The sequence below is a fragment of the Vigna angularis genome, chromosome 1 (assembly GCF_016808095.1).
Source record: "Vigna angularis cultivar LongXiaoDou No.4 chromosome 1, ASM1680809v1, whole genome shotgun sequence".
Lineage (NCBI taxonomy): Eukaryota > Viridiplantae > Streptophyta > Magnoliopsida > Fabales > Fabaceae > Vigna > Vigna angularis.
In genome coordinates, this window is record NC_068970.1 from 62,452,546 (window position 1) to 62,475,145 (window position 22,600).

At 28.6% G+C, this 22,600-nt stretch overlaps 2 protein-coding genes across 2 annotated transcripts; one reads left to right on the forward strand and one right to left on the reverse strand.

Annotated features, from left to right (window-relative positions):
- Positions 1-2,926: 2,926 nt before the first annotated feature.
- Positions 2,927-7,339, reverse strand: LOC108322954 (uncharacterized). The gene is made up of 8 exons (XM_017555270.2): positions 7,144-7,339; positions 5,723-6,986; positions 5,504-5,594; positions 5,210-5,367; positions 5,067-5,118; positions 4,403-4,482; positions 4,195-4,288; positions 2,927-3,820 (listed from the first exon to the last, which is right to left on the reverse strand). The coding sequence occupies exons 2-8, from the start codon at positions 6,872-6,874 to the stop codon at positions 3,288-3,290; spliced, it is 2,160 nt and encodes a 719-aa protein (XP_017410759.1). The 5' UTR covers positions 6,875-6,986; positions 7,144-7,339; the 3' UTR covers positions 2,927-3,287.
- An 11,522-nt stretch (positions 7,340-18,861) lies between these two features.
- Positions 18,862-21,929, forward strand: LOC108322915 (probable methyltransferase PMT18). The gene is made up of 5 exons (XM_017555212.2): positions 18,862-19,761; positions 20,023-20,233; positions 20,406-20,703; positions 20,970-21,434; positions 21,524-21,929. Exons 1-5 carry the CDS (start codon positions 19,078-19,080, stop codon positions 21,750-21,752), a joined length of 1,887 nt encoding a protein of 628 aa, XP_017410701.1. The 5' UTR covers positions 18,862-19,077; the 3' UTR covers positions 21,753-21,929.
- Positions 21,930-22,600: the final 671 nt, after the last annotated feature.

A 22,600-nucleotide genomic window follows, 5' to 3' on the forward strand; every position in this document is an offset into this window, starting at 1 on the left:
GTTTTCACTAAATCGCTTTATCCTTCTCCTTTCAATATGGTTACTTCCAAGCTAAACATGCATAACATTCATGTTCATCTTGAGGGGGGATGATAGAGTTATTTTGGTCGTTCGTCTTATCGCTCGACAGGAACGATCGTCATCGTACCTGTCGTTCGTTCCGTTCGACAGGGTCGCTCGACATCGGGTCTTCATCTGATCGTTGCCGCTTGCCGTTCGTCTTCATCTGGTTATTGTCGCTCGTCTTATCGCTCGACAGGAACGATCGACATTGTGCCTGTCGTTCGTTCCGTTCGACAGGGTCGCTCGACATCGTGCTTGTCGTTCGTTCCGTTCGATAGGAACGCTCGTCGAGCGACTGTTGTTCACACCGCTCGTCCTTTGCTCGACTGGAACGCTCGTCGTTCCCTTTTAGGACGTTCGGTCTAGGAAGCTCTTTTTACTTGCTGTATATATTCCTTTACCTTGTTGTATTTTTTAACTTTTTTTCATTCAATACGATTCTTTTCTTCTTTGTTCTCTGGTTCTCTTTCTCCCTTTTTCTCTGTTATCTTACATTCCCAATGAATAGATATAGGAAATCTAACCATATCCTCTTTTGTGTGCATGATCCGAACCTGCGTGTTTCTTTATGATTGAAAGAAGAACTTCAATTCAAAGCACCAAACCACATGGCTGAGCTCACAAAAAATATCTAATAATATACTATTTCATAACTATCATAATAATAAATAAATAAATAAATAAAATCTAAACAAATTAAGACCCTTGAAAAGGGAAATTAGTAAGTTTTGAAAAAATAAAATTCCTTGGCAGGTTTTGATTTGGTATAACTTATTTTTAGATAAGAATTATGCTTGAACTTATCCGATTCAAGTCGGGATTTAAGTAATTCACACAAAATTAACCTCAAATGAATAAATGAATAAACTAAAATGTTTATAAATTTTTTGGCTTGTGAAGAACAAAATCTATAACGTATAACTTACACATGCTAGGAATAATAATTGTCACCAAATGATTTTTCCTAAAATAATATCAATCTATTAAGTTATATTATTATTATTAGTATTAGTATTATTGTTATCATCATCTTCTGTAAATATCAATATTGATGCAAATTTGAAAAAAAAAAATTATGAAAGCATAAATAATATTAAAATGAATAAATTTAAATATTTCTCAAAACTTGTGGAAGGTAAAGTATCCACTTGGATGATTATGTTATGTTGGATTTGGCACTTCATCGAATGACTGATCCAGTTCTGATAGCGTAATCCACATGATATCTTATGATAGGAACAAAACCTTTCATCAAACTCTTCTGGCCCACTTTTTTATGGTCCAACATGGCCCAATTTTAGATATTTATTGCATCCAGCTTTTCTATGCATATCATTTAATCACTAATTTGGGCAATTAATTAATGATCTAATAACTAAATTTTGGTTGGGAAGGAAGAATCCATTGAAAATCAATCCTAATACTTTTTTTTCTTCATAAAAATAATTATAACTTCAAAAGCTTTGCTTTAATTTTATTTAATACTTTATTAATTATAAATAGTTATCACATTGCATTGTTGCTTTGGTGTAGGTTGGTTCCAAAGCGCCTTGCACATAATTTTCTAATTTATTAAATGATAGTCAATTAGTCTAACTCTTTGCAAAGAATTGCATATTTCATATTCAGTAATTCACATTATATTTTTTATTTGGTTCGGAATTATTAAGAAAAAAATAGTCGCATAAAACAAATTTGCATTGTATTACTTAATTTTAAACTACCATATATGATAAATCTGAGGTTTTTATAAGAATTTTTTAAGAAGTCACACTAATACTTATTTTTCATTTGTTAATAATATAATTCTTTAAATTAATAATAAAAATATTTTAAACTCAATTCTGAAATTAAAATTTCGGTAAAGAATTTTTAATTTTTAGTCCTACACAGTTTAGCATTAAAATTGGATATTAAGTGAAGTAAACATGAACTCATATATTCCAAGAATAAAGTTTATCAAATGAAACTAAATTTAAATATCTGAATTGTCAAGTACCATAAACTTTTTATTCACCACTGTCACAGTTGCAAGCAAGGTTTGAACTCAGAATGAAACGAATGCCACTTAGGTCATCTCAAGATAAAATCTTTTAATTTTTTGTGTTCCTTCTGGAAAAATTAGTATTTGGTTTGTTTGAGTTAACTGGAATAATGATAGTGATGATAACAAAGACTGCCACTATAGTTTCAGTGTGAGCATAAACAATAGGATAAACCATAAACTTTTAGATTAGGGCAATGTTGAATTCACAAGAATCTTTTATACTTATACCTTATAGAAAGTAAAACTAGTGGCTTAAAACAGTCTCATCCATTACTTTACATGCAATCGCTTTTTTATGCAACTGACATTTGTCTCCTGATTATAAGCTTGCAGTGGAAAACAACTATCACACAAGAATTTTATGCACATCAAAATGAAAACTACAAATGGTAGAGACCCAAAGGGATAAAAGGGTGATAAGATCGTTCGTTAAGCTTTTGTGACAGAAATTAATGTTAGAGACAGACTATTATCCCTATTATAACTTTTAAACCATTGATTCCTCAGAATCTTTTTTTGAATAATTTATTTTGTCTTCCAATACTCATCTAGATATAATAATGACATTTTTGTTCTATATGATGATTTTTCAAATAAAAATTAAGATAAATGATCAAGTTATAGGATAAAACAAAGTCTACATCAGATAAAAATAAGAAATGAACATATATTTATATACACATAAGATAATTTTATTAGTAAGAGACTTTTTAGAATGATATCAAAAATCTTGGTTCAAAATGAACAATATTTTTTCATTCTGGCTATTTATTTATGCATGCACAAAGTCATTTTGCATTTCCTGAATTCAGGTTCTGTAAGCAAAAATTCTTGTATAAATTAAGATAGAATCCTCTGTATATACACATGGTCATGAATTACAACAACTCGACTAGGACCATCAGCAAAAATGAAACTTACAATTCTCTTAACCAACAGTCCTTAAAAATTAAAGAATCATATAATTGATATTGACTTGGTATAAAGAATACTATCATGTGAAGGCAATCTCCAATCAGGTACTGAAGTATTGCCATGGCTGCTATACTACTACACTTGAAAACAATGAAAATCTTTGCATTGTAGCAAATTCCACTGTATGCAAGAACCCTATATTGCTATGTGAGCATAGCAACTAACCTTGGAGTGCCCCAGAAAATGAGCCTAAACCTTGGTTTCAGCCACGAACAGGTAATCCATAATTCTGGTACACTCTTATGTATCCATCCCATCCTGCTGTCACAATTACTTGGCCCCACAAGTGGGAATTAGACATTCCCTTGCAAGCACTTCTCAAGAACTTGTACTCTGATTTACACATTGTAGGAGAAACCACAGTTTGTGTTTGACATGAGTCCACAAGTGTCTCCTCAGGCCAAGTTGCAGAAACCTTTGGGATCCACTCTGACAGAAATCCCCGACTCAAGAAGAAACAATCCGGCGAAGGCAGAGAACACTTCTGATTTGCATCCCCTCCTAGTGATGGCGATAAGAGTGTTCCTGGGATTGACTCAATGCCACACCAAGGAACAGCGATTGCTGCGTTGTGGGAGAGAAAACTCTCTGAAGACCAAATTTTCTTTGCTTTGGAATTACTCCTATCATGGCCATTGTAATTCCAGATACATACATTCGAATCCTCACTTACGGAGATGATATGTTTCCCATCAGTGGTGAAGGAAGCATTCATCTGACCTGCACTTCTTAAGCCTGCAGGCAAAGAAGAGGAATAAGTAATAATTTATGTACTATATTTCCTAAATACAACAATGTAGTAGTGCTTGCTTCTGATACTTAAAAAGGAAGAAATGTAGATGGGATTTCAGCTCTTTGAGTGTTTTTGGTGCTGTTCTCCAATTTGAATAGGAGCTCTACCTTGGTAACGTAAGTTGATATTTAATGCAAACCTTAATATGCAGATTAGTGATATAAAACTCTAATTTTTATTCCAGAACAGCACTACGAGTTTCTATGCATGTAAGCTTTGTCCTACTTAAAAAGATCTAGCAAGAGAGGAATCAGGCTTAGGGATGGGATGCACTTCAGAAAGAGTTTTCAGATAAGGAAAACATGTGGAAACCTACCCTTGAATTTGTAGATTATGTCATCTCCAGAAAGTATACAGACATGTGAATCAGCAGACGCAACCAATAATTTGCTTGGGTCAGTAGGTGAAAACTGCAAAAATTAATCATATATGATGTGATTAATGATCAGCATTCAATAATTTTGTATAGGGTGTCCTAGAAAAGCATTTTTCAAACTAGAAAAAGAGTGAGAGAAGTAAACAACCTGAAAGCCAGTGATCCTTTTCCCTGATGTCTTCTTCTTTCCTCGTAAACACAACTGAGCATCCAATTGCAGATGTTTATCTAGACAAGAGAATTCAACAATATGAAGATTGTTAAATGCTGCTATTCATAATCCTTTGTGAGATCATTGGTTGTGGACTCTGTTCTATATACTACAGGCAGATTATAACATCAAAATAATCAAATAGTAATCCAAAGTTTGACCATATGCACATCGACCTCATAGTTTTTTGTCCAAACAGTGTAAGTTCATAATTTTATTTTATTTTTTTGTAAGAAAAGAGATGTATTAAGGCTGGGAGAAAAACACAACAAAGGGGAAGGAGGATAATTAATCCTTAAAAGGGATAAAAAAATAAAAGCACATCCAGGAAAAAGGGACATCAACAAAATATGTTTATCCAATCCTCAATATAATGGAGCTACTCAAAGTAAAATTGACCTGCAGGCCTAAGAACAAGGCGTATATATACAGAACAAAGAGCAATATACAACTAATATCACTGACACTAAATGTACACATGAACCAACAAACCAATAACCTGAATATGCTTTCATGAAGCCATTTATGTTTCTCTGTTTAGGTGGCTAAAGATCACAATACGTGGAGATCCAAACAGTTATCGAGCCAAATACGTGCATACCTTGGATATCGTAGAAACGGCAATTGCCTGCCATGGTACCCACAATTGTGCCCTGGAAGAATAAAAGAAAACAAATTTGAGGAACAAAGCAGAACATATTTTCCCGCACAAACTTTCACCGTTAAATGTATAGTGAAACAGACCTTTCCATCAGGGCGGAAGCACACGGCTGTGACTATCTCTCTGATATCAATGTAATCACTAACCCTACTGTGAACAACTTCCCAGATGCGCACTTTTCCATCAATTGAGCCACTGATGAAAAAATTATCATTGATGGGGTTGAAATTGACGCATGTCACTGCATCAAAGGCAAACGTAAGAAACCGTTATTCAGCAAAAATATGAAAAATTTAGAGAAACACATTACAGAACAACCAGTATTTTGCAAATCATGTATCAACATACATAACTACGCCAAGAGAATACAGACTCACCATAATTATTGTGTGGAAAAACTCTAAGACATCTATCAATTCCCACATGCCATAGGCGCACTGTCTTATCAACAGAGGATGACAGTAGAAACTGCAACATATAAAGAAGAATATAAACGACAGTAAGTTCAATTTCATAGAAAAGTAATATGCAAGTTTAAAGATAGCGCAAAATATAAGAAGATAAATAATAGGTTGCTTTCTATGGGAGAAACTAACCCCTCTTTTGGACCAAGCAAGGTCCAAAATGTCACCACTGTGACCTTGGAATTCGTGCAAAGGTTTTGCCGATATACGGAAGGTCCTTGGTGGCATAATCACACAGGTTGCTTCAGGGGATCTTCTCAACTTCTCCGTTTTGACTAATTTTTCTTTATCTACACCAAGGGGAGCAATACATGAAAAATTATTTATTTTGAAATATATATTTGATGGATCATTGTCCACAATGTCCAGTTCACTTGATCTCTCATCCTCAACCACCTTCCACACACGTACCATGCCATCTTCACCACCACTAGCCAGATACTTTCCATCAAGGCTGAATTTCATTGTCAAAATAACACCCTTATGTGCTTTAAACTCCTGTTCCGTGTAAAGGGAGGAAAGCTCCTTAAACCGCTTCCTATAAGAATGAACTCGAACTCTTTGTATCCCACTTCCATCCACTGAATCACAGTCTTTGCACTTAGTTTCATCAAGCCCGTGATTATTAACAAAACAAGCAATAGAATCCAGTTTCTTTAGCCAACCCCTCTTCATTTTTCTTTTTCCAACTCCTAACAACCTTGTGTTTTCAGCATCTCTCTGCAAATGTCTGCGAACCATCGATGAAGGCCCAGTATTTCTCTGAAACTCCTCCAAGCTAATCAATTGGTTCGAACCCAAAACACGCAGTGTACTAAGAGTTCCATCCTGACCCAGCTTATCCACGATATACTGTGTTCCATCATCCAAATTCCTTATCATACACGCCGAATTCTCGCGATTTTCTCGGGAACCCGAAGCCTCACCAGACAAGGAATCCAACACAATCTGGTTTGAGGTAGAGGGAAGACCCTCCTCAACAGCAAGAGAAGTCCTCAAAACCGCCCCACTTGTAGCAGTGATTCGGTCAATTCCACAAGGTTGATCTTGAAACTCCACTCCCTTCGTTGAATAATTCAAATCAGACTCCAAACCCATCCATCTCAAGAAATTCTGGCGTCTCTGCTTAACACTTCCAAGGTCCTTTGCCCAAACCTTGTGCCTAGTAACATGTCCGTAATTACCAGAACTAGATTCATCTGACTCTGAACAATCCGAACCCCCATCAGAGACAGAGCACAATTCCTCACGAGTATCATAAAACTGATCCTCTCCCCCATCCATTTCCCACCTTTCCCCAATTCCCACAGCTAATCTCAAGCAGATTCCTTTCTTACGGAACAAACAATTCTGAAATGAACGGATGAGTTTTACTTCAATTGGGTGGAAAGGGTATCTGAAAGCACACAAATCAGGACCAGTTATGGCGAATCCAAGAGAGAAACAAAAGAGGAACTAGGAAAGAGAAGAAAAAAACATGGATTTTGGAGAATGAAACGTAGAAAAGAGAGAAGAAGCAGAGAGGAGAAGGAAAACATGGGATGTTTGCTGACCTTGGTTATCTTCAAAATTGGAGCTTGATCCAGAAATCGAAACAATTTTCATAGGGATCTTCGCTGTGTTTGTTTGTTCAGTCTGCACTGTGCATCCACAGGAATACCTACCCACACCCACCACTTTGTGGTACGGCAAAGAAGGTTAAAAACTGAAAAAATGAAAAAAAACAATATTATAATTATTACCATTGTTTAGTTAAACTAAAAAACAATAATATTATCGGAGAATAGAAGAGAAGAGAAAGGAAAAAGATTGCCTCGTGCGTGTCTAAGATTGGAATGAATGAATGAATGATGAGTTTGGATTTTTTAGAAATTTACAAATTGACTGAGTCTACTCTTACTTCCTCACTTTCCTTGTTTTTCTCTCCAAACGAATCAGATACCTTTCTTTTCCACTTTCCTCTTCCTCCATTGCCTTCCAATGCTTCAACTTTTTTTCACCATCTCATTTTATTATTCTAATATTCCCTTTCTTCTCTGCCAATACAAATATTTTTTTTTCTACACTTCAATTACTTTCTTTATGAATATTTAAAATATCACTTCTCATATTCCAATTAACAAAAAAAGTTGAGTCAATTAAGAATTTGTAATAACAGCTGTGTAGTTATTAAACAAAAGTCAACTGGTAAGATTAATTGCATAATTTATTATATATATGCCTACTCTCATGAAAAAAACCAAATAAGTTATTTTGAACTGGAAAATAAAAACATATTTAAATTATAACTTATAATCTATTTGACTCTGAATGAATAATAAATACATCATTTTTTTACTTTATATATTTATTTACTTTTAAAGAGTCAAATATTTTAAATGCAATTCTTAACTGTTATGTTTTATTTATTTTCATTGATCATCAGACAACACAATATAATACAACATCTATATATATTGTTTATATATAAAATATGATTATAACAATTTTTGAATATGATAAGAGAAAGATAAATTATTATAAACAAAATCTAATGTATTTGTTAGTACAAACAACTCAAAATATTTTCATTTACTTTAAGATTTACTTTAATTAATTATATTTATTATCACTTCCACTATAGATCAACACAAAAAGAATAACTTAAAGACGTATTAGAAGACTTTTGTTAATCACATTGTTTTCATAAATTAATATTTGATTTAAATTAAGAATTTGATATAATAGCATTGTTTGAGTGACTATTTCCTTAACAATAAACAATAAAAAAGATATTATTAGATTCTTCTTGCTCAAATTATGTAATGTCGTTTAAATAAGAATCCATATTCTTTCAATATTTTGTGAACGTTTAAGTGATAAACTCAAACAACAACTTCTTGTTAAAAAAAATTATGCAACAAAGTTATAACTCATTTAGGAACAAAAACTAACCATCTAACTATCTTATCAAAGCATATTTTTTAAATCAGTGGAATGTATACTTATCAAAAAATAGATTTAATTACTTATTTGATCTTCACTTTGGTTAAAAAGTTTTAACTTGATATCCGAATAACTTTGTATTTCAATTGCATCTTAAATTTTGAAAAAGTGTCTAAATTAGATTTGTTTAAAAAATACTAATAACATTAACAACATGTCATGTATCAATATGTAATTTTTGTTTCATTTTTTGTTGTTCACGTGTCGAGTCCCTAGTGTGACACATGTCACTATATTGTTCAATTCCAAATTGAAACTAATTTTATTACTTGTGTTATCCTGATGTTTTGATTATTAAAAGTAGTGACTTTTTAATATATTACATTATTATATATTATTAACACATGTTTTACTAATCATGTTTATTTGTAATAAATTTTAATATAAATATTAATATAACATTTATACAAATAATAAATTTGGTTTCAATTAAAAGAGGACTAAATATATTATTTATATTAATTAATTTATTTTTATAAAAAATGGATTAATAATATATTATTTTTAAATACTTTTTTTTGTAAAAATATTTATACTTAAATTAGTTTTAATCTTAAAATAGATTACTAATATATAATAATGTAATATGTTAAAAAGTCATTTTTAATAAAAAATATCAATGTAACATTTATACAAATAATAAGTTTGGTTTCAATTTGGAGAAAGACAATAATCATCGTCTTGAGAAAGAATTGAAATTAAATTGAATCAAATAAATATATATAAGAACTAAATTAAAATTAAAACAATAACACTTGATATCTACATTAACACATATCATTATCGTACTAGGAACCTGGACAACAAAATATATATATATTTTTTAAATCATAAATTAACAAATGACATATTGTTAACGTTGTTAGTATTTTTTTCTTTAATACTTAATTGAGATACTTTTTCAAAAATTAAAACATAGTTGAAACAAAATATTAATTTACATCAACTTAAAAACTTTTTAACCAAAATAAAAATAAAGTAATTAAACCTTAAAAATAACTACCAATACTCATCTTGAACTTTCTAAGTTACTAACTAGTTAAAAAATATGAGATCATTAATACTCATCTAATCTAACTTCTAATGTATCAATTACAATATCACAAATACTAACCATCATACACGATTCAACAATCAAGTTTAAAATAATTTTTCTTACATGGAAATTGCTAGAATTTCAAGCAATATAGTTACAAAGTGATTAACTTTTACTAATGCAAAGAACTTAAAATAAGATAACCAAAACATATAAAAAAATTAAGGAAGACCAAACTAATTTAGAATATCATTTTTCTCAGCTAACTTATCTAATATTGAACTTAAAAAAAAAAGGATAAGAAACCCAATTAACTTGTGCATGAACTTAATCAGTATAAAATATTATTATAATTTAATTAGTTATTTCAAATTCGAGCCTTGCCTGTAAAACTGTTTTTTATGATCATAGAATGAGTTTTATTGTCATAATTGTTTTGTTTTATCTTGACAAAATCAATATGCATGGGATAGAAAAAAAGAATTATAGTTCTCATTTTAAAGATTATATTTTTAACTTGTTGTTGATGGAAACAATTTATTAAATAATTTTTTATACGAAGGTTAGGAAAATAATTATTAATTATTTTATTACAAAATTAAAATACATATATTAATATTAAAAAACATACATATTGTTAAGAAATTATAGAAGTTTTAGAAATGGTTAGTTTTAATTATATATATATATATATATATATATATATATATATATATATATATATATATATATATATATATATATATATATATATTACAATATAATTTTTAACACTTGTGCAAAAATAATTTTCCGAAAAAGACAATTAATATTGGGGTTTACGCGTCTTTTTCTTATCGAATATCATGAAAGCACGTGTAAAAGCTAAAATCTGAAACTTCAACATTGGGTCCTTTGACCTTTCTCCATATCTATCTATATATATATATATATATATATATATATATATATATATATATATATATATATATATATATATATGATATTATTTTTATGATTTTGATTTACGAAAATTAATACAATTAATGATGTTCGTTATAGTTGGAAAATTGTTATATTTTTATAGCGGCCATTTGAAGATTTTATTTTTGACAAAATATTGTAGTATAATTGTATGAAATTAACTTATTCAGACACATCGACAGATATTATCTCATTTAATTATGATTTTTTTTCTTTTACTCTGTAGCAAAGAAGCATACCATTCTTTTCATGTGTTATTTGAAAAGTTGAAAGTATTTTTTATTCGTTATTATTTTGATATAGTAGACTTTTATAGCACCAGTGAAAGAAAGTTTTCACCAAATATAATTTGTGTATATCAATCTAAATTATAAATTTAGGAACATTCTTAGTGAAACGTGAAGCCAGTAACTTGTAATATTATATTTTAAAATATTTAATTATTTTTTATGTAAATACATTTTCTAAATGTATCCTCAAATGGTTTTAAACACATAATTATAAATATTTTTCGTACATTTTTTAATTTATATACTTATTAAATAATTTTTTTTATCATTTGTTTCTTCCAAACTCAAAAACTAGCTCCGTCAGGAGTAATATTAAATTCGATTTTATTATTTTATGTTCTAAAAAAAACTTTGTTAACGTTCTGTTTGGTTACCGGAAAAACTTATGTTGTTTGGAAAGGTGAAAAAGACGTAATTTAGTTAGTTTTGTTAAAAGTGCAGAAAAAACAAATGCCAAATTGAAGAAGAGAATTACGACTTCTTTAAAAAAAAATAACAAGAAAGCCATATTGACTACAATTACAATGAATTATATTACAAATATTTTATTGATATGTATGTTACTTTTAAAGTCATTTATTATAATTAATTGAAATATTTTATTAATATTTGTATTGATTTGAAATTGTGATTACTGATTATGATTTGAATTAATTTATTTTATTGTAATTTTTTAAAATTTATTATAACAGTTCTATTTTTTTATTCTACTATTATGTATATTTGTTTTGAGGAAACGAAATGAAGATTTTTTTAATTAGAAAATTAACTCTTATATAAAAAATCTAATTTGTCATCTAAATTATTTGTCCAAGTTGCATCACTGTTATGCTCTAATGGAACGTGCTTTTTTGAAATGGAAAATTTTATATATAAAGAATCTTTAAACTTTACAATTTTTTACCTATGGTATATACATGTTTGAACTGGTATTAAGATAATCATAGACTGTTATATCACTATTAGGTTTTTTAAAAAGAGATATCCAAAAAATTTGATATAAATCAGTGATGAACAAATCATAAAGATATGGGATACTATCTTAAACCCAAAATCTTAGAACAATAAGTTATTGTATTTTTTTTATATGTTGTTCCTTTTATTCATTTTTATTTCATGTAAAACTTTCTATTAACTTTAAATTTCTAACCACACTTATATTAGTCAAACCACATTCACATACGATAAAACGTCACAAGAAAATATTATTGAATAACTTTTATAAAAAAATACAAAATTTCTTAATTACAAATGATTTAAACTATTTTATCATGCTTGATGTTTCTCAAAATATTTATATTAAATATGTCCTACCAAATATTAACATTTACAATATTAAAATTTGATCCTGAATTTTTTCTGAGTATGATTGCACATACTTTGTAATAGTCTACTGGACAAACCTCATTCATTTCATATCACTATAGTTGCACCTACTTTGTAATATAGTCTACTACAGAAACCTTATTCGGCTTACCATCACCTCATATTTCAATGTATGTCATCATAATTTTAACTATTTCATAATGAGTTTCATGCTTGATATTACAACCTTAGGACATAATATCATCTTATGGTTTTCACCACACACCCTTAAAAGGCCACAACACACCCTTAAAATATATGTTGGAAGTCTCACATCGACTAGAGATGAGACCAATTTATAATATATAAGTGAGGTGTAAACTTCACCTTACAAGCAGGTTTTGTGGGGTTGAGTTAGGTTTAATACACACATACTATAGAATATGATGATGAAATGCAAGAATTTGTATGGTGTATATTGTGTTATATGTATGATATTCTAACCTCTTTTTATGGGTGAGGTTAGAATATCACCCAAGAATAGAATTCTTATAATAAATTTAAAAGAATTACTTTATTAAACATACATATCACCATCAATTACATGTCACTTAAATATTTATCGTTTAAAGAGCCTTATATTTCTTAAACAGAGGAAAACTTTTTTACTCAAACGATCACATATTTCTTACCAACTCCAAAGAGGAGAGAGTCTATATGGTCTCTCTCTTTTACTCAAACAACCATTTATTTCTTTAGTTACTCTCTCCAAAGGAAAGAGAGATAACTTGATCACTTTGTCACTTAAATGTTCATTCATCTCTTAAGAAACTATCATCTCAATGCTTGAATGATGATATTGGTAAAGTCTAATATATTCAAAAAACATTAAACACATTTATCTTCTCAATGCTTAAACAATCGCATTATTACTTGTATGATATTACGTAGTTGTATGACTTCATATATTTCAAAACCAGTACACATAAAGAGTTGTTGCAATTTGAAGAATAATTTATTACCATAAATTAGGAGATGAATATTTTTTTCTTATTTTAGAAGCTCATTATGTTACTAAAACTTTCAAAACTCTAAATTATTAACCCTTCTCCCTAATCAAAATCTAAAAATATAGTTAAATCTATAGTAAAGATTAAAACTCTTACTATGAAAAAAAAAGTAACTGACCACCTTAATTCACTAGTTATTATCTTCTTCGTGATATAATTTAATTTTAAAATAAATAATTTCAAATTTTGGAATTTTAAAAATATTTTAAAGAGAATGAAGTTTTTTTAAAAAAATAGAATTTTAATAAAATAAATAATGAATATTTATAATATTTTTGTAAAGTTTTTATTTTTATTATTTTAAAAATTACCTCCAAAGAAAAATCTAAGTGTTACAATGCACACATATATCAATTGCACACTTTAGTTATTTAGTATAAAGTAAAAAAAGGATTGTAAATGGTCAAAATCAACCTTCTAAGAGATGGCAATGCCAACACTTTTCTTCTATCTATCTTTTATTCCAAGCCAAGAGAACATATACTACTCAACAACATCTTACCTATTATTTTACCAACAAAGAATATCTTAGGCTAAGTTGAGAAAATTCACTTGGTCAAAATTTGCTTTTGTATTGAATTTTTTTAATAAAAATAGATTATTGAATTTGTTATTAGAATCATAGAAAACTTCAGAGAAAAATGCAGCAAAAACATATTAATTTATATAATTAAAGTTAAAAAATACATCGAAGACGAAAATAGCAATAATAAACATATGAATAGTTTTTTAAAACAATTTAAAATTAAAAGTAAGTTAGGGAACGACATGCCCATTTTCTTAAGAAGAAGTAAATTAGACATAATATTAATCTTTAATTATTTTCTTCTTTGATAAATAACAGTGGCTTTTTCCCCTTTTATAAAATACTGTAGAAATTGGTTATGTTATAAATATTAATTTATATAAAGATTTTTTCCTTGTAAGTGCCGAGTCAGAATTATAACACGTTAATATTCCTGGTTCCCTACATCTCAAGTAATTGAAAATCAAACATCAAAATAAGTAATTGGTCAAAGTTTTGACCATGTTTTCTACGACGGTCGATACATCAAACTGTGGATAATGATTTTTATTATACCAATTTCGTTATTATTTAAAATAGGTTATATAAAATATTAAATACATCTGAAGTAGCTTGAAAGCCTCACGAGATAAAGAAAAAGCTTTGTTCAACCTTCAACCAATACATTTATAATTATTTTTTTTCTTAGATTCTGAAGAGTCAAAAACCACTCTACAGTTAAGTCAAATAAACTCATATGTATTCAGTTTTATAAAAACATTTTAATAACTAATAAATGATTAAATGAATAAATTTAGATGTACTAATTTAACTTTTTTTATTCCTAATTTCATGAAAGCATGTATGAACATGATTTTATATTGTATTTTAAAATAATATAGAATAACAATATTGAGATAGAAACAAATAGTTGAGCAATTTGAACAATTTCAGAACCATCTAGGTTGGTAGGGTATCACTTTCAATGTTGGAGTTGTGATTGAAATAATAAAGACAAAAATAATCCATAATTAGAAAGTTAAAATAGACTAATTCATCCAAAATTATCATTGATTCACCAAAAATGGCTTAAGATTGATTTTGAAACCTTTTTCAAAGAATGAGTTGTTTTAAGTCATAAGATAGTTTATTGTAATTCTATTTAAATTTTAAGTTTTCATTAATTATTGTTTTGAAAATTTTATTACTTTTAAAGCAAAGGAATCGTTAAAACTATTATATGAACTCTATATGTATTTAGAAAATAATTTATTCTTATTTGATTAAAAAGGTAAATTGATCTATTATTTTCTAATCTGTTTAATTCTGGAAATAAATGTAATTTATCAATATCCCATTTTTTTTAAAACTATATTATTTAGTGGCTTTGATTTTTTAATATTAAATAAAAATATATTCATATAATTTAAATGGTTCAAATCGTGATAATTGTTTTATCTATGTATAGAAATTAATCTATTATAAATTATTGTTAAGAAGATTTTAAAATTTTATTTTCAACATTTTTACAAAATGATTATGTCTTTCTACACTTTATATGTTTTTTTTTACTAAACTTAAGTTGTATATCCATTTTGAAATCTTTTACAAAAATTAATGCATTTTTAAATCCATTTTTCATATACCTTTAAAATAAATAAAGAAGAACTTATAATTATTTAATGACATCACCGATGACGCACTTGTCTTTTTATTTTTATTTTTTTCACAAAGTTAACTACAGATAATATTCGTGCCAACTAATTATTTGTGAAAAAGAAAATTCAAGTTAAATGTTGCTAAACAATTATTTATTTCTTATTTTACGATTATTACAAATCACAATCAATTTTAATAAAAATATTTATTATTTATGAAATATAAAATCTTAATAATTTCACATTTTCAATACAACTTTATCATAAGTATGAAATAAGTATAAGTTAAAATAATTAAATAGAATTGTCAATTATAAGATACGGTGGATTGTGTAATAATATAGAATAGAAATGGTATTTACAAAATGGATTATGGGTCGACTTTTGCCTTTAAATAGATTACAATTGAGTTTATTTATATATATATATATATATATATATATATATATATATATATATATATATATATATATATATATATATATATATATATATATATATATATATATATATATTTATTTTTTATTTTTTGAGCAAGGGTTTAAATAGATTACAATTGAATAAGGATTTGGGATTTTTTTTTGTTTTTTAATTTTGAAAATGAAAATTTTTCAAATACTCTTAAACTTAAAATATAGAATTTATAATATATGAAAATATTCTTATCTGTCAAAATTTGGTACATCTTAACAATATGTATCAATTGAATAAAGAGCTTAGGGAAGTTAACAAATTATATATATATATATATATATATATATATATATATATATAAAATGAAATGAAATCTTTAGGTTAGACTTGAATAAGAATCATTTAATGGGTTTTAATGTAAGCAATTTGAGAATGAATTTAAGCAATTAATAAAATATGTAATTTGTATATAATAATATTTTAGTGTGTGAGAATGCATTCAAATTGAATATATGATTTGATAAATTTTACTTGGTGTGATGGTATTAGATTTCAATTGCAGTAGCTAAAAATACTATTGTTTAGTGTATAAAGTGTATTACAGAAGATTTGTTACGTGCACTTAGTATTACTTAACTCATATAAGTGAATAGGGGCTAAGTGATGAGAGATTTACGTGTTATTTATTTAACTTTTTTTTTATAAATTTATATATCAATCAAAATTATAAAAACTTAAAATATCCAATAAACAGATTTTTTTTATAAAACTCAATTCAAAATACCACATAATTAAAACATAATCAAGCCTAATTCATTATATATATATATATATATATATATATATATATATATATATATATATATATATATATATATATATATATATATATATATATATATATATATATATATATATATATATAATTCGATTATTAATCCAGTAACTCAATCAACACTAATATAATATTTTGACCTATCTAATTGGTAATACACGTTGTCATCATAATGCATGAAAATGAAAATGAAAAAGTAAAAAAATAAAATTATATTATGTTTGGTTAAATCAGAAAATTAATTATTATTTGTTTTTATTAAATTTTAAATTAATTTAATTATCGTAGAAATATTTAGGAACATACCTTAACTTAAAAGTAATTTATTTTATGAATTTCTGACTTATAGAGTACAAGTTATTTTATTTAGTTTCTCTAAAATGTAGTTTTTTTTTCTTCAATTCATTTTATTACCTATATGTTAATATACTTTTGATTATTCTTTTTTTTTTTACTTATTATTATCTTTAATTTTATTTTTTTCATATATTCCATCACTAATGTCTTATTACATTTTTTTTTTGTATAAAAATTTTCAAATAATGAAATTTGTAAAATAAAAAAAAAACTTAACGTAGTATTCGAAATTGAAAAATAAAAAATAATAAAAATAAAAAAATAAAATTTGGTTAACACTCATTAGATGAGTCAGTTTAAATATATTACTTGTCCAGATAAAAATAAATAAAAGCACTAATTTTTAATAATAATTTATTTATTTTTAATCTAAAATTATAATTATCTAATAAAATATTTTAGTATAAAACTAAAAACTTTATTTACGTAATAAAATTTGTTTTTTTATAGCTATTTTTATTATACATATTATAAACTTGTAAGATATTAGTTCATTTACCAGCTAAGTGTTTTACCAAACATGTCCAGTCTTAATTTAACTGCCTTTTCCGCTCTTTAATCTAAAAACATTAATACTATCATTTAAATATCACGATATTTTGAATTATGGACTAAAATGTATAACTACTTTACTTGTTTTTGAATTTTGAAGCATTTAATTCGTAAAGGTAGAATCAAACCCCGATTATAATGACTAAATTTTCGTTCGAAAGAAATAAAATCACGAATCATTATTGTTACGTATAGAAAAGTCATTTTAGATTACATAAATATAACTCAGTCTAATTTAAGTAAGTGGTTGACACTTCTTTTAATATAAAATCATAAAATAATAAATTTATGAATTTTTTTATTATAGTATAAACTTTTCTTAGCCTAGTCTTTTTTACCAGTCATGAGACTAAAATATCAAGCTCATTGTTTAAGCCAAAATGTTGAATTTATTGAATTTGGTTGACCATTTGGATTGAAATTGGCCTAACATGCCATTGTATAACACTAAACAAAGATTCATATTGCGAGTTAGATACATATTTTTAGTACTTTTCTTATTCGAAGATCCAAATTAAATAAAATTGTTGATAAGAATGAAAGGGATAAAAATTAATTAAACATGAACCTAATTATTATATATTGCATATGCATGTGTTTGTATTAAAGCAACAAACAATAATCAATCTTAATAGAATGAGTGACAGAAGAGTAAAAGGAGGCTACCATGTCTCATCATTTGCCATCTCAACAAAAAGGTGTTTTGACCAAATCCAACTTTATTTTTTTCTTTTCTTCTTTCATTTCTCTGGATGAACTACAAACTAGGGGACAATGGAAGATGCAAAATTAAGCTACAAACAAACCCCACATTCCTTTATTTTCAACCATTTTTTTGTTTCATAACATCTTCATATATAATATATGCACACATTCTTCCACTCTTCTCAACACCACCTTTGCTATCTCAACAACAACAAATTCACTCTCCTTTTCTTTTCTTTTCTTTTCCTTTGCTGCTTTTGTCTTCACTTCAAAACCTTCTCATCTATGGATTATTTATAAATGGGATAGAATAATAGATCCCCAGTTATATGAGCAACTTTGCATTCTGAGTGTAGAATATCAACACTATATTTCACTCAAAACTTTCAGGTGTGTTCTTTTGTTCCCTTTCTCATATTTTCTTTTTCACTTTTTCATATAAATTACTTCTACACTTTCCCTCTTAATGTAATTACTATATTAAATAAGTTTATTGCAGTACTTTGAGATTAACCATATCAGAAACTACCTTCACTGTGTATATTAAATAATGTGAAGGTAGTTTCTGATATACACACAAAATAATAGTGAAGGTAGTTTGGCAGAAGAATGCTGCTGCTAAATTTCAGAATCCATTTTCTCACTGTTGACATAATAATGGATACGTGGCTAACACATTCCATTGTTATTGTTGTTGCAGCTTCATGTATCTCAAACAATTGTGACCGTAATAAACTCATATCACTCCTTTACTTGAAAATATCACTCCTTTACTTGAAAATTTGGTCAGAGGTGAAAAGGCAGAAGGGAAAATGGGGAAGGATGGATCACCAAAACCTCATACTCCGTTTGAAACAAGGAGAAACCGTTTGACATGGATTTTAGGGGTGAGTGGACTGTGCATTTTATCATATGTAATGGGTGCATGGAGGAACACTCCAACACCCAATAGCCAATCTGATATCTACTCCAAAGTAGACTGCAATGTTGGGTCAAGTTCACCAGGCATTGCATCTTCAGCAGTTCAATCATCAACAACAAACTTAGAATTTGAAAGTCATCATCAAATTGATATAGCAAATTCTGGAGGGACACAAGATATCCCACCATGTGACATATCACTCAGTGAGTACACTCCGTGTCAAGATCGAGATAGGGGTCGAAGATTTGACCGTAATATGTTGAAGTATAGGGAGAGGCATTGCCCCAGCAAAGAGGAACAATTATTTTGTCTTATACCAGCTCCACCAAAGTATAAGCCACCTTTCAAATGGCCTCAAAGCAGAGATTATGCTTGGTATGACAATATTCCACACAAAGAGCTCAGCATTGAGAAAGCCATTCAAAACTGGATTCAAGTTGAAGGTGACAGATTCAGATTCCCTGGAGGAGGTACCATGTTTCCACGTGGAGCTGATGCATACATTGATGACATTAATGAGCTTATTCCACTCACCACCGGTACTATCAGAACTGCAATTGATACCGGGTGTGGTGTAAGTTACTCTATCTTAATCCTAAAGCACACATCCAAAAACAAATCTTTAGCCTAATTTCTATGCACTCTCAATATAAAATTTCTACATTATTTATCATCGTATTGTAAAAGTCTCACCGTGTGTATACTATTTGCTTTTGTTCAATGAAGTTCATTCAACAAATTCAACTTAAACCTTAGGATCATGTATGTTTGTTTTTGGTGTGAAGGATGTGTTGTTTATATTCTTAACTCCTTCTTTCACATCTGAATTGTAAAGGTTGCAAGTTGGGGTGCTTATCTTTTGAAAAGGGACATCATAGCTATGTCCTTTGCACCAAGGGATACACATGAAGCTCAGGTCCAGTTTGCATTGGAAAGAGGAGTTCCAGCAATGATAGGTGTCATGGCTTCACAGAGAACTCCATACCCGGCAAGGGCGTTCGATATGGCTCATTGTTCTCGTTGCTTGATCCCTTGGCAAAAATATGGTATTTCTCATATGATGATGGCCCTTTGTTTTCACAGGGTACTACTAATCAAGAAGATCTATAAAATGGGAGAATTTATTGGTTGAATTCAAAAACTATAATTAAAAAACGGGTTGTGTTTGATTTCAAGTAAAGAAAACAGATATTAAAATGGTGTAATTTCCATTCACAGATGGTTTGTACTTGATCGAAGTGGATAGAATTCTGAGGCCTGGTGGCTATTGGATTCTCTCTGGGCCACCTATTCGATGGAAGACCTACTGGAGAGGGTGGGAGAGGACCCAAGAGGATTTGAAGCAGGAACAAGACTCCATTGAGGAAGTGGCAAAACGCATATGCTGGACCAAAGTGGTTGAGAAGGATGACTTATCCATTTGGCAAAAGCCTAAAAACCACGTCGGATGTAAACAAACCAAACAGGTTTATAAAACACCACATATATGCCAATCCGACAATGCTGACACGGCTTGGTAATTCTTTAGCTAATTTCAATTGCAACTAAATTTATTACAGTTCCGAAACTACTTTCGTGGTGTCAAAATCAACATCTCATTTTGGAGTAGCTCAATGCTTTCGTTTGTTCATATGGAAAAACATGTTATGATATATAGCAGTAATAGTTTTATGATTATTGCATCCAAGATTTGTCCTTTCTACAATGGGTATGATAGCTTCATTACATGATTAAAATTCTTGGTTGTTCAAGCTATTTTGTTTGTTTGATTGAATTGAAAAGGTACCAAGATTTGGAGAAATGCATAACTCCATTGCCAGAAGTTAGCAGCTCAGACAAAATAGCTGGTGGGGCACTAGAAAAATGGCCTAAGCGTGCATTTGCCGTCCCTCCTCGAATTAGCAGTGGTTCAATCCCGAACATCGATGAGGAGAAATTTCAAAAGGACAACGAATTGTGGAGGGAAAGAATAGCACATTACAAGCATCTGGTTCCTCTTCACCAAGGAAAATATAGAAACGTGATGGACATGAATGCTTATCTTGGTGGGTTTGCAGCAGCCTTAATGAAATATCCAGTGTGGGTTATGAATGTTGTTCCCTCAAATTCAGACCATGACACACTCGGTGCAATTTATGAACGAGGTTTTATTGGAACTTACCAAGATTGGTGCGAAGGATTCTCAACTTATCCAAGAACGTATGATCTCATCCATGCTGCTAATGTTTTTGGCATATATCAGGACAGGTGAACATTATCTAATGAACTCTCTAGCTTATGTTGTTTTTGGCATATATCAGTATGAGGTTTTGACTTGATTAATTATTGTGTGGAAGGTGCAACATTACTCTTATATTACTGGAGATGGATAGAATTTTGAGGCCTGAAGGTACTGCTATATTCAGAGAGACAGTGGAGCTTCTGGTGAAGATTAAAACCATTACTGATTCAATGAGATGGAAAAGCAATATAATGGATCATGAAAGCGGACCCTTCAACCCTGAAAAGATTCTTGTTGCTGAAAAAACTTACTGGACTGCAGAAGTTAAAGACAAACCAGTCTAGCAGATAGAGTTATTTTTAAAATTCTGTGTTCTTTTATACCTTTTTGTTTTACTTTTTAGAAATTAAATTGTAATTAGATGCTTGTTTTTTACCTTGCATTTTTGTCTAGCCATATTCTTCCTATTTTATTCCCTTATTTAAATTAATTCATCAGAACTTCCCAAAATCATTATCTATTTTATTGCCTATTTATCTTTTGCAAAGATAAGGTTTACACTTTTCATTAATGCATTACCAGAAGGCCAGTGTTAATTTTATCACTCGCATAAGAAAATGCAATAACTTCCGACTGTAAATTACGCTTATTCATTTTTCATCTATTAATTTACTTAATTGCTTTTATGAATGATAAAGGTCAAACATAAAAATGCATTGTTGAAATTATGTAGAATGAAAAATGTTATATGTCCATAAATTGATTTTCCTACAGCCTTAAAACATTTAATGAAATAATCATTTTTATTTTCATAATTGATTTATCTCAAACTATTTTACATTTTAAAATAAAAAAGATGTCATGTTATTGGTATTTAAACGTGTTTAATACAAACAAAATGGAGTATTTATCTACCAACATCTCACTAGAATGGCAAGTAGCTTTAGATTTTGGGGTTTCATCATAAATACTTTTATTTGGTTGGCGATTTACTGAGTATTCCACTATCAATATATAAAGGTTAGGACAAAAATATTTACATGCATAAGAACTCTCAGAGGTTCACTGAGGCAAATGCATAAAAAAGGGACAAAGTTTAGTGAAAGGTACTAGAATGCAACGTCACAGAAAAAATCTTTGATCGGAAACCATTTGTGCTTTCGTATCTTGTGTGGAGTATTTTTCTTACACT

Bases quoted from the DNA above. Each gene is read 5' to 3' on its own strand.
- LOC108322954 (XM_017555270.2), bottom strand. From the start codon at position 6,874: ATGGATGGGGGAGAGGATCAGTTTTATGATACTCGTGAGGAATTGTGC. The intron at 5,595-5,722 runs GTTAGTTTCTCC...TATATGTTGCAG, and splicing joins TTGCTTGGTCCAAAAGAGGG to TTTCTACTGTCATCCTCTGT. The intron at 4,483-5,066 runs GTATGCACGTAT...TCTCTTGTCTAG, and splicing joins CCGTTTCTACGATATCCAAG to ATAAACATCTGCAATTGGAT.
- LOC108322915 (XM_017555212.2), top strand. From the start codon at position 19,078: ATGGGGAAGGATGGATCACCAAAACCTCATACTCCGTTTGAAACAAGG. The intron at 19,762-20,022 runs GTAAGTTACTCT...TGAATTGTAAAG, and splicing joins CAATTGATACCGGGTGTGGT to GTTGCAAGTTGGGGTGCTTA. The intron at 20,234-20,405 runs GTATTTCTCATA...TTCCATTCACAG, and splicing joins GATCCCTTGGCAAAAATATG to ATGGTTTGTACTTGATCGAA.